At 36.6% G+C, this 13850-nt stretch overlaps 1 protein-coding gene across 2 annotated transcripts in view; it reads right to left on the reverse strand.

Moving 5' to 3' along the window:
* LOC120626767 (autophagy-related protein 16-1) overlaps positions 1-13850 on the reverse strand; it is a 256792-nt gene that overhangs the window by 41793 nt on the left and 201149 nt on the right. For both annotated transcript variants that reach the window (XM_039894443.1, XM_039894442.1), the window contains 4 exons: positions 10783-10903; positions 8333-8512; positions 2593-2677; positions 161-307 (listed from right to left, as the gene is read on the reverse strand). In XM_039894443.1, the coding sequence (XP_039750377.1) occupies positions 161-307; positions 2593-2677; positions 8333-8512; positions 10783-10903 (533 nt within the window). The remainder of the gene's footprint in view (positions 1-160; positions 308-2592; positions 2678-8332; positions 8513-10782; positions 10904-13850) is intronic.

Below are 13850 nucleotides of genomic sequence, written 5' to 3' on the forward strand. Positions count from 1 at the left end.
ATCGGGAATAGGTTCAACAGAACTGCCGTACCCCTAACAGGTTAGCCCGCAGGGGACTACATCATATCTTACCACCTGGTGTGATTGTGATCAAGGGCTAACGGGTATAATGGGTGGAAAAAAAAGATTATAATAACAAAACAACAAAGTCAGTACTTACTGATGGTCTTTTAATACAGCTTCTAGTCTTCCCGAATGCGTGTTCCACACATAAGCAGCTCCATCAGCAGCGCCCACAGCCAGCAAACGACCAGCCGGACCGAACGCCGCCCTCGACCAATCGCAACCCACCTTAAACGACTCGTGGCTGTATGAAAAACTAGGTATTAGAAAAAGTGAAGGCGCCTCTCCACCAGAACTGGGATTTGTTTGAAATCAAGCAAAAATCAAAATTTGGGACACTGCTTCGTTTTCATCACTTAGTTTAAGCGCTCTACAAATGAACGTGGCATAACGTTGGAATAGATTACTATTCCAACGTTATGCCACATTATAATCATCATAATCATCATAATTTCAACTGATAAACGGCCACGGCTAGGTTGAAAGGTCTTTCTTAGGGAGTTTCAAAATACCCTGTATTTTAGACTAGCATGCGTGCTACGAGATACTTATCGGCCACGATATACTCGTATTTTACTATAGCTTTAGACTAGATAATCTTCTCGAATATAGCTCAACGGGTACAACGATAATATTTTTGGATTTGTCGATATTTCGACCCAGTTGCACGACGGGACTGCGTAGGTACGAGATATCAAGTTGGACGTCACGGGCAGAATCTGACTACCCTCTTTCGTGTTCTTTTTGTCTTTTTGTCGTTGAAATGTCGACAAATCCAAAAATATCATCATGGTATGTACCCGTTGAACTATACTTAAGAAATGTTGATTAACTACGAAAATCTTCGTTTAAAATCTTTAATAATCTTCTTGTGTTGCACCCTAGCCCTACCGGGCCGCTGTCTATCTGGGGGAGCCGGAGCCATTCCAGCATCTTGGGACTCCAACGTCCATCGGCTTTCCGTGCTATGTGCTATAGTTATACCACTCAGAATAGTTATGCCACTGCACAAACATTCCATTCTACAAAATTCTATTCTTATATAAAAAACACTTTTTGCCACACTACAATTGATAGCACCTTTCAAATGTCCGACCGTAAAAACACTGTACAACTAATTCAACGTTATGCCAAGTTTATTCGAAAAGCGTTAAGAGCTATCCTAAATTTGGATTTGCATTTTACACCAAAAACCTGACGAGTAATCTATTAACTTCATAATGCATGATCGTTTAAACGTAAAGTGTTGTATGATCTCTGGTAGACTGTAGAAACTATTTATTTAAGGACCCAGGACATCTAAAATCAACTTATATACATAGCGTCGCTCGTACTCGTTAAAGGGTGTTTCTTAAGCACGAAATTAATATAATTGTTTGCCTATGAATGTACTGTTTATTTAATAGGTTATTTTTAATTTGAATTTATTGATGTTCAATTATTCATCACGAACTCAAACTGTGAGCAATCTTCATTACATTCTATCATTAAGCATCCACTTTGAATAAAAAAATACTGCCATTTGCCATAAATGATCACATATAAATATTTATGCCACAACAATTGCAACTTTCATACACTTCATTATATTTTTTGGGTTAATTCTGTTAAATTTGAATACGACTTCCGGTTTCGAAAGTTGTGTTATAAATAAAAAAAAAAATCATATAGCGTTAACGTTAAAAAATCCTCCACAGCATCCTAACTGTAGAAAGTGAATCATTTAATGTATTTACAATTTAGTAATAATAAATAATTCATCGCATTCATCTTCAATCCTAGTTTTGCGTGACTAAAAACTTTTTTTACACAAAGACAGATTTATGGGTATAAATAATTGATGAGGTTTAGAAATACCACGGTTTTGTAAAGGAGGAGGTTTAAGCGGTAAGTTACAGCGTTAGCTAGCGGTGGAAACGACAGAAACGTTGTTTTTTCCCATAGTAATAATCGACGGTTGGTTGGTCGCCAACTGATGTTTATAAAAAACCGCCTTTAAACAAACCTATATTTCACATGTGCTGCAAGGAAAACGTCCCACAAATTGCAGCTCTGTGTCCATCAATCTGAGGCATAAATGTTTAGCCTCAAGTACCTGAAATGACACCGGTAACCACACCCTTCAGTCCGGAGCACAGCAATGCTGCTTGGCAGCAGAAACAATCATGACGGTTGTAGTTTTCTGGACGAGCTCTGCCATCAAACGCTCAACTACTACCTCTCACATGCAATGTACCGCAGCGAGGGGCCATTGGCGAGATAGGTATAAGCTTAAAGGAGGCGTCAGAGAATAAACGCATGATGGTCACCCTGGAAGAAGAACGGGTATCAGGGTTACTATAATAAGCGCACCTCATGTTACCTTTGTAGACGCACACACAGTGTTTCGAAAAGCGCGTCTTGTACGCAGGTATTCCGTAGGTTGCGTCGTTCTACTTGTGCGGTCTCAGGACGGGATGCGTTTATGCTTTTGCCCAGCGGCAAAAAAGTGCAAGTACGTAGGATTCCTCAGGCATATAAGGTTCTTACCTGAACGACCGCACTATTGTGTTCATCCGTAAGTCTATAAGCTGTATCGTGTCATCTCGGACGCACGCCAACAAATAATTGCTATCTGAAAATAAATTTAGAAACAATAAAATTTTAGAGCTCATACATCAAAAGCTAAAGAATAATGTCGAATATAAATTATACGGAAGGAAGGCAACGACCGCAATTTCAAATTGTATATAAAATTTTATTTCGCTAAGCTTTGATAAAAGTTTAACGCAGACTGCCGCATGAGTCCGAAGTTTCTTTGCTTCCTCAGAGGACACGTTACCGTGGTCAGCTCCGATTGTTTAAAATAATTTTTAAAACCTGTCAAATCATTATGGAGCAGTTATCTATCTATAGGGGTATCTAAGCTTTAAAATACTCTCTACTATAAAAAATACTTGTTTTTAGCAGCGGAATAGTCTAATGATTATTATTAATTTATTTATTACACGACAAGTTATCTTAATATTATTACGGTGTAATAATAAATTCTTACGAATTTTACCGTTCACCACCATGCCGTCGTCAATAGGTAGCCGTTAAGATAATTCATAAACAATAGTAACACCTATGAGTACCTACTCACTACATCAATCAAGATATTTCATATAAGAATTCCCTCAATATTAATAGGTACGTCGAGCGTCGGTTAAGGTTTAAAATTTGGCAGGAGGTAGATAATATTTTAAGTACTAACCCTTTTATTTCTGATCACTTTAAGCGCTAGGTCTAATCATCTAACTCAAAGAACGCCAGGAGCCATTGTAGCAAACATTTAAACCATTTCCTATGCAATTCACGCGGCAGTAGGCGATAAACTAAAATCCGTCAGTCAAAATAAGTTGGTAGGCAATTTATTTTACGAGTCAAGGCAACAGCGGTACTTTTAACTGCGTCAAGTAGTATGACACAATTTTAATGTTTCACGTGAAAACCTCAGGGTCATCTCAATTAAGACTAGTTACATCTGTCGGCAAGCAGGTTGAGAAAGCAACTTCAAAAGGGCCTGTAGGCTGCCGGTGTTTTACAGGAAAGCCGTGACCGTGAAATAACCATTAGAAATTTTATACGCTGTGGCGGCACATAAAAATAGCAAAGTATTCAAAGATACGAGTAAGAAAGCGGTTTTATTGCCATAACGCTTGAGCATCGTATTAACAATTATCTATACTGATATAAAAATTATAAACAAGTCTTTCCGTACATTGGACTTTTTTTGAGTAGCGATGAAATTATTTATGTCGTTCTTTGTCTACTATTTAGTCATCCTATTTCTACAAGATAAGACGTTATAAAGGGAGACAAGTGGCGTGCTCTTAGACCTATTATAGTTTATCTTCAGATAGTTTGTCTTCAGATAACGAAATTTATATATATACAATTACTATTCTACTAATTTTGGTGAAGAGTATTACATTTTTATTCGTGTGAAAAGGGGAATTTGCTGTTAACATAATATATGTACTCAGGCTGTGCTTTTGCAAATCGACGTTAAAGTTCTTCGCTAGATGGATAAGTAAGGTGAGTATTCGATCAATATAACTTTTTGTAGTATAAACGTAGTGACGACGTGTGAACGATTGTATAAAGGTACAATGTGTGGCGCCTACACTACTTTACCTACTTACTATTCAATAAGATTTATGACTTTATACTAAAAAGAGCGTACAATACAATGCCGTGTGAACGTAGCTTTATAAAATTATTAAATATTATCACTGCTTTGCTTTGATAGTTGGATAGATTTTAACTTCATGTAACAGCGAATCTAATGTCGTTGTTTGCGAAATATTAAAAACAGGTTGTTATTGGCTAAATTACACTCTCGGGGCTATCTGGAGAAAGTTGCAGTGGAGCTTTTTGTGACACAGCTCGTCTTGCTTATTTCTGACTCAAAGCAGCATGGTTGCAATGCTGTGTTCTGGTCTGAAGGGCGTGCTTGAGAATGTTATTACAATCACATGACGTTTAACACCTCCGCCTCAGCTTCATAGACACAGACAATTTGCAGGTTGGTCCATCTACAGTCTGTCACTACTCTTATACTCTGAGATGGCTTGAGGTACTTTTGTTACCATTTTTTTTTCCTTAGACAAAGTCAAAGAACCAATGTCTTTGACTTTGTTAATGTAATGAGATTTTTTGTTCTACTGTAGTATATTTATCTATTTATTTATTTCGAAATAAATGGGATCACTACCTATCTCCGAAACTGAAGGCTGTTATACAGAGCTAGAATGAAAAAATTGTGTCGTATTCCTCTAATATTTATTTATTATATTGAAAATCATACAGAACAAACTGAGGGGATAACTCAAGTTATTTTATATGAGCATAATGTAAATAGCTTTAGTTCGCTGTAGTAGGTATTATACAAAGCAAACAAAAATTAAGAATTGACCCGTTACCCAAATCAAAGCTATTTTGGGCCAGTAACCAATCCGCATTGCTCAGTCCGTCAATGCTGTCATAGAGAAATGTATTAGCGGTGTAACGAAAGACTTAAAAATATTTGCTGAATGTAATCAATACACAGCCCCATTATTGAAGGTTGGTTGACATACAGAGCTAGAACTAAAAAGATGTGATTTCACATCGAATTGCCGACAAAAAATATTAAATATAAGAATAAATCGGACTCGTAAATTGTCTTATGTAGACATTAAGGGCATATCTTTTGTTCGCTATGGTAAGTATTATGCAAAGATAAACAAAATTAAGAATTAACCCGTTATCCAAAGCAATGCTATTTTAGGCTTGTCACCGATCCGCATTGCTCAGTCCGTCTATGCTGTCATAGAGAAATGTATAAGCGGTGTAACGGGCGATTTAAAAAAATATTTACCATTAAGATGCAAGAGTGATTGCTAAATTATGCGAACAAAGTCATCCGTTTGAGGTGATTTATCTCGTGCATCATGATCCGACTAGCAGATATAAGAATAGTTTATTGCGTTCTAGGAATAGGACCCACAATAATTTATATATTTTTATTCATGACCAATTTGTAATTAAAACGTTTTAAAGTAACGATAGTCATCATTGCTGACTTGCGGTGTATGTACACAAAGAAAATACAGGTACAAATAATTATTATGTAGATGAAGATATCATTTAGATAATTTTACTACTGTATGATTAATGCGTGAACTAAGTTCACGTGTACCGCTTCCGATAAAAATTTACTTATAATATATTTCACAAGCTTGAATGTTTTTTTAAAGTTATTCTTCTTTTGGCGCGTTTGGGAAAAATGGTCAGAATACATTTTTAAGATGCGTGCGCACACCGTCACGATAAACCGACAACCTAAAGTCAGCTATAGTCAACAATTTTGTTTTTCAAAAAAAGGTTCGACACTGTACACTTTGAATTGTCAAAGCCTGCGGGCTCATTTTTATCTTGTTACGCCAAAGAAATATAACTTCTAATTCATTCATCATCAGTGACATCTGCATGTTATTTTCGTAACAGAGGTCTTGATTATACGTGGTTTGATATGATGGTTTCGAATATAACTTTACCAATGAAGAAATTTATTGCATCCAGGTAGGTTACTATACTAATGATATTTTTTGGGTTGCTTGGAAGCTTCTTGCCGGCTTTTCTCTGTGAAATCTGACTTCCCAATCGATGATATAGTCATAAGCAAACAGACACAAGTACTTGACTTTTCGAAAGTGCTTATATACCTACCTACATTTTTTAGACCCTTCAATTTAGTTTTGAGATTGTTTACCATTGCATTAACACAATCGGTGTCACCTATTAATTCATTATTTTTAGAGGCCTTTATAATTAAATACGATTGCATCAAGTCTCTCGTGACTTTTCTAGTGCGGAATTATTTCTTTTCACGTGGGAATAAACTCAATCTCTATGTTAAAGTGCACCACGAGTTACATCCGCCCCAATAACCACATATTTAGCTCATAGCGAAGGTTTTCTTTGTGTCAATCATACTTTTTTTGGAGTTAACTCCTTCAGAAACGATTTTCATATATAACGCGCCCGGTATGAGAAAAATGTGAGGAGTAAAATCTACTGATGAATGACCTCGTTACGTTTTCGCTTTGCAACGTTGCATGCCCGGCAACTGTGATGCGCAAACATGCAACGTCGCTTTCGTTTAATTAACTTATTTTTCCTATATAAGTTACCAAGGGAACCGAATATTATCTAGGTAAAGAAACAAACACATAAATATATGGGACAGAGTGAGATAGAAAACATTATACACTTTTTTTTCCTATTCTTGTTACCATGGAAACTAAATAATAAACATTACATTTTTCCTAATAGTTCTGACCACCACCTCAATCTCCCGTAGGCTACTTTTAAGAAATTACTTTTAAGTTCCGCCGTGTGTGAATAAATTGCACAGGATTTTTAATTTACCCTTTCATATGGTATTAATCTTTATTCAGCTAAAAAAACTCTTTTTGTGTATGTTTCGACAACTTAAATGTACTTAAGGAGTAAACTCCATTCGTGCGTCGGAGCTGACACACACTTTTTTATAGTAATATTTGACAGACCAATCAGAGTAACGCGTCGCAGGCCATGCAAGGAACACGTCCTGCAACAAGCCGACCTTTGTCTATCAACCTGAGGCGTAGCTGTTAAGCCTCATGTGCCCTTTATTACATCCGCAATCACGTCGTTCTGACCGGAACAGATCCTTACAATATTGCTGCTCGGTCACACAAAGCTATACTCTATTAAAAACGCACTGCTCGTCCGCGACCATGACATGTTGTTTTCAGCAATAAATGTCCAATAAACTGACGTAACTGGACCAAAGCGTGATGGGTAACTGTGAATGGTTTCCCTATTCATTCGTCGGCGGAGTGGACGGCGACGAAATCGACTTGATTTAATCAGTTGCACAGGCAGTGACGTCCGGGCACTTCGATTGATTGAAGGTATCAATCTCGGTGTTTCGTGCGACGTTCGGACCGTTACTGACAAAAAAGGGATTGATCGAGACACGCGTAACGGAAATGGGCATCGCATACCCGTCACGTCGTTGTGCTGACACGAATACCGATACTAATATACCATGCATTCAATTATCTGTGAATATTAGTTTGGGGCAGTGGAAATTAACAAGACTTTCAATTGCATATTTCCAAACATTTTTTCAATATCATCCTCAGTGTTTTGGTATACCACTATCTGACATCTGCCTCCTTTATGGTAGTAGAAGGAAATCCTTTTGCTCTAATGCGTGTGGGCCTTTAGGACTTTAATCACACGGTATTGATAATAATTGGGAACGAAAGCTTAACATTCTCTCTGAGGGTCTTGGGTATAACAACGCCAATTTCCTAATTATATGTTGGCTAAGGAGTTAATTGAAAATAACGTAACATTTTTTTAAACATCTCGGGAATCCGAGTACCTAGTGATCCGTAGGCATAAATGCTAACTAGTACTTTTACTTGATAGTGTCTTGGCTAGTTACAAACTTTGTAGGTACAAAGACCGAACCGATGAGGGATATGAGTTTAACACTTAGCCTCATAGACTGCATCATCACTTATAACCAGTTGAGATTACAGTTAAGTAATATTTTACCTTATAGTGGAACAAGAAAAATCAAAGCCACGAAGTAGTAGATAAGTTTTAAATATAGCAAGAGTCGATGTCATCGTGGTCGTGCGTACCTACGGCGCGGCGTGTTTAATTATCTCGCGGCGATCGATATCGTGATTATGATAATACGCACCTCTGCTGAGGTCGAGCGACGTGACCTTGCCCTGGAGCATGATATGGTTGGCCGACATCTCAGTGCGTATGTCCCAGAAGCGTATCCGCTTGTCGAAGTGCCCCGAGATGATGGTGGAGCCAGCGCCGTCGGACGTCACGAGGTCGTTGCAAGATGATCCTGCGAACTTAGTTTCTGTACCTGTGGACGGTCGGAAATATACACAAAAGAACAGTTGCGTGCACAGGATGTCGAGGGTAGGTAGATGATAGGAATTGGAACAAATCTTATCCCATAACCATCATAAAAAACTTTAAAGATTGTCATGCTTTAGAACGTAACTATCATCCTTATATATAGAATATATCTGTTTCTTACTGTTTGTTTTGGTTTTTTTATTAATCCCACAAAACTGTCTATTTGCACAGGATCTATTTAATGAAGCCCAAGACGGTAGCGAGCTAGCCTAGAGGTATATGAGTTATATTAAATCCATAATCTAACCCTAAATTAACCTTTGCCAGGATTCAATTTCATAAAATGGCAAGGAGATATTCCATGCCACTTATCGAAATCTATTGAGTGATTTAGTGATAGACAAATAAAAAGTGGCTTTGTAATATTAGTACGGAAAGTGTGGATTGGATTTCCGTATTTTATGTGTTTGCAAGTAGTAAATGGATTACCTAGATAATTTTAACAACATTAAGACAGTACAATTTTTTTATAAAAAGGTTTTATAAAAAAAAACATAACTTAATTTGCACTTCATACAAGCGTAAAATCCTATAACTGGTGGCTTGAATTATATAATATGTAACGTGCTTATTCTATACCTACCCTGATCGACACCCAGTGATCGTCGCTGCAAGAGAATTAGTAAAAGAAACTACGCACTAAGCACGCAATATAAACACATAATTAAGCCAAAGTAGCGGAAAGAGGGAACGTGAGAAAATGGCGTGTTGCAGTCTTAATAACTATACCTACCTAAGTTGACTTAGAATAATTTTCTTGTAAGTAATGTGCGGGACGCGATACACTGAATCTCGTTAAGATGGCCCCCGACAGATTGAGGAAGATTTAAATTAAGATAAATTAATCGAACAAATGGCTACTGACTATTAGTAGGTAATTAATTAACAGTCTAAGATACAATCTGTTAACGAAGCAACAAACGGATTAAGTGTTTTTGTACAGTATTCTAAATCTGATAATTGAAAGATTTTTATACGTCTGAGTGCATTTCTTCATCAATAAAATTTTATTGAGCACGGCTCTGTTTTTCAGAGGACTTTAAAAATTAAGGGAATTCATTCGATACATATGCATGTAATACTAATGGTAATTACATAACATTCAATAACTACTCAAATAAATATACAATAATTTATAGGTATCTATATATGTTTGTCAACGTATTTCTCGGAAACCATTAATCGGACTGTGACTATTTCTTTTTATTGGCTTACATTTACTTCAAGAGAGAAGATAGTGTACGTTTTACAAAAGGTTTCATTAAGCTTGCCCTGTTTATTGGGTCAAATTTTACTCCCTTCCTGTTGACCGATGAATCAGAATTTTTGTGAACACCTTTATTTTAATTTTATATTATTAGTAGAATATAATTAGAATTGTGGGGCGTAGCGTAACAGGAGTAAATACGTAAATATAATTTTTAATGATATGGGCGAAATGATGATGTTGATCGAAAAAAAAAATCACGCTCCCCACTATGCAATGATTTGCGCATGTGGCGGAGAATGGCTAGTCTTATTTCATTGGTTGCTGTTCTTATGTTGATGGTTATGTCATGATATGTTTTATGAAATAAATAAAAATATATAGTTTGATCAATGTCCGGGATTGATGAGGAGATGGTTTTATGACAAGTATCTAGGATCTTTCGAATCGTTACATTATGTATATCTTCATAAACAGAATAACCAAATCTTAGTTTCGCTGGAACACAAAGATTGGAGACTGCTCCGCAACTAGAAAGTGCACGATAAGAATGGTCTTGTATTGCGAGTAGTAGAATAAATAAATATACTGCGACAATATACTAATCGCCACCTAGCCAGTGAAAAAGCATTAATGGTCATCGCACAAATATTTTCCAGTTCTGGGAATTGAACCCAGCGCCTTGAACTCAGAAAGCAGGGTCGCTGCCACTGCGCCAATTGGCCGTCAAAGAATATCAGGCATGCAGGTGAGCATCGAATTTGTGTCTATAGTGTAAGGCCAGAGAACAGAGAAGGTGCAAAGAACACTTCCAAACTCTCTACATTATAAAGTCGATGTAACACACAAAGGAAATTAACATCTCTTCGGTTCGGCTTTACACGTATCTGGCCAAAAAAAGTGGAATGACACAATTTACGAATGAGCAAAATATAAGTGTCCAGCAGTCGTGTTTATTTTTTATTTTTATGCTTTACATTTTTGATGTAAGGTTTATAATAACTTACACATTCTACTCCTAAGATCCCAAATTTTAAGCGTCCTGTCATGGCTGCCAGTGATGACTTTAGTAGGCTCGCCGAGAAATTTCGCCGCCATCACTTTTCCGCTGTGTCCCGTTAGTGTATGCTGCGAATAGAAGAATAAATTTTAATTTCAAGAATATACAGGGTTAAAAAAAAAACAAACTAACAACTTTTGTTCTACTCTTAATAAATTTAAAATAATAGACCATGTTATTTCTGTATGGTGACATTACACTGTGAAACCAAATACATGTGATTCGACAACGTCACATAGTCAGATCAGTGGCCGCACGATAGAGTCGTGTATTGTCGATATAGTCGCTATTGCCGATTTCACATTACAGAGTAGTAATAAGTAGTGTATATTAAAAAAAAATATTTAAAATTTTTCAAACTAAATAGTTAAAAAAAAGCGGTGATGCGCTTGTGGTTAATACTCCTACTACTCAAGGGAGGCCCTTTCCGACCGAGTTAAATCCCTCGCACGAACCCCTAAATTTTCTGATTTAGGTACATTTAATAAATCTCAATATCACTTGCTTTAGTGGTGATGGAAAAAATCTTGAGTCATCCTGCATATCTGAGAGTTCTGTATAATGTTTTCTACAAATCTAAAGGACTAAGACCTTAACCCTCCTAATTCTGAGAAAACATCCAAATTCTGCAGATGTCTCTCGCCAGGATTTTCTTCACCTTCAAAGCAAGTACCAATTACATACTTAATTCGCCATCAACTCACTTCTATGTCATATTTTACATGTAATGTACCTACGCATCAAAAGTGCCATACATGTGCCTATTTGAATAAAGAAATATTTGACTTTGACTTAATTGCTTAACGCACATAGCTCCAAATAGATAGAGGTGCGTGCCGGATATACTAAGCTACCACCGCTTTGAACACAGAACAGTTGTAATATGGCTTAAAAATGATAATACACTGAAAAACAAACAATAACCATTTACACGAAGTGACCGAGTACAAGCGATGATTATTATCGTCTCATCTGTAGTTTCGTGATCCGCGACGCAACTAACCTCTTGTGCTATATTGTCTTCTCACGAAAGGACCCCAGGTTCGTTTGCATGGAAACTATGGATTAATTTATCGATGTCTCTGCGCTCTTGGCCTTGGGATACGGGACAGTAGTTTAACAAATACGATTTATCGTATATATTTATACGATTAAGAGCTGTTATGTTGGATTCAATCATTAGTTGAACTAACTGAGGAATAAATTTGACAGATTTTCGATATAATAATCTCAAAGTATGAACAGGAGGCTTACTACCATTGCTTTAAGCAGTCTTACGTTAATATTGTTGACGTTCTAGTTGCAGATTTATTAATACTAATTTCAGGAACGTCAAAGTGTGTCATATAGAACGATCATTTTAATATAATACTGTTTAGATGGTATAAGGCCCTGGCATAAAATAATTCAACATTAGATTCTATAACGACGGGGGTTGGATTCAATTGGTAATAGTTTCAGTACAATGAAACTATTACCCTATGGGTTGTAATATGATTCAAACGTCTCTAAGGAAACTTTTGTTTATTCTATTATTGCTATTTCATTTCGACGATTGCTGGCGTTCCTTTCACTCAACACAGCACGAGCAGCGTGGAAAATAGACCTATCGATGAAATGAAATCTTTACTTATATAGATAAATTAAGCTGGGTGTATTTGTATTGTTTATAGGTATTTGAACGCCGATTTGATGATGGAGTTACAAGAGACCATTAAGCCGAACTAACTAAGTAAAAAAAGCGCGGGAGAGAGATGTGACTATCACAACGCAAATCTTCAAAAACACCCTCTGTGGACGTTTTGCTCTAATATCGAAGGAAACTAAAGTCTTTACAACGAACAGATATAAATTCTCCGCAATTATTCGTTGTAGAAGTCAACACGTACGTAAAATACTTGTGTTTGCTAAAGAAATAGCTACTGAATGACACCCAACAGCGGTTTAAAGGCGATTTCGACGAAAACTAACGATAATTATTGTCTCCTTAACGGCTTCGTGATCAACAAAGAAACTCGTGTGCTATATCCACGTTTCACATAAGAATTGGCGCCAGACCATTTGCATATTAATAAACTGCCGATTAACGGGTCCGTTAGTGACGACGCAATATAACTTTATTTAATATAGATTCTATAGAACGTGCTTACATTGTAACCTGATGCAGTGGAGTTTCACTGATCTACTGGAAAGTATATGTAACTAGGATTCACGAGTATCTGGGTTCGATTCTATTAAAAACGGAGTTGGAAGTTCGGCGTAGTCCACATCCGCAATGGTAGATCAAATTAAGCTGTCAGTACTGGTTTTATTGAGTACTAGCTGTTGCCCGCGACTTCGTCTGCGTTTGATTTTGTTTTTGATGTGGTATTAAATTTAGTTTTAGATCCAAAAAAAATTAAAGTACTCAGTATCGCTAAGCCTGGAATGAGGGGTTTGCTGCTGTCCGCTAAGGAGTTATGTCCTCTATCTCCTCTGTTATAACGTCTATAGTACAAAAATAATTATTTAAATCGGTTATAATTTGTCGGAGTTGTGGTGTAAAATCGTCAAACACTCAACTCCTCTCCCAAAGGAACTGAGCTTAATGTCGGGATAAAAAGTATCCTATATTATACTATAGTATTTCCAAGAATATGTATAAAAAGTTTCATGAAGATCGGTTCAGTAGTTTTCGCGTGAAAGCGTAACAAACAAACTTACATTCACATTTATAATATTAGTAGGGATAGGGAAGTAGTGATTATCACAAGCATGTGATCATGTAATTGCGTGATTTGAAAACAACCTTTGTTTTCACAGGATTCATAAAAAAATACGTATCACTCAGGTCGATTCGTTTTACGTAGAACGTAAAAATAATCAAATGAAGAAACAAAAAAACATTCTTATTTATAATATAGATTATACAGGCATACTAAATATAAAAAGTTTAAAAAACCTTAATAGCTTATAACTGCTCGAGTAAAGGCATCAAGCGGGAGGGTTTGTCTATAATCGCCACGCTAGGCCTTC

The sequence above is a fragment of the Pararge aegeria genome, chromosome 10 (genome assembly GCF_905163445.1).
Source record: "Pararge aegeria chromosome 10, ilParAegt1.1, whole genome shotgun sequence".
In the NCBI taxonomy this organism is placed as follows: Eukaryota; Metazoa; Arthropoda; class Insecta; order Lepidoptera; family Nymphalidae; genus Pararge; species Pararge aegeria.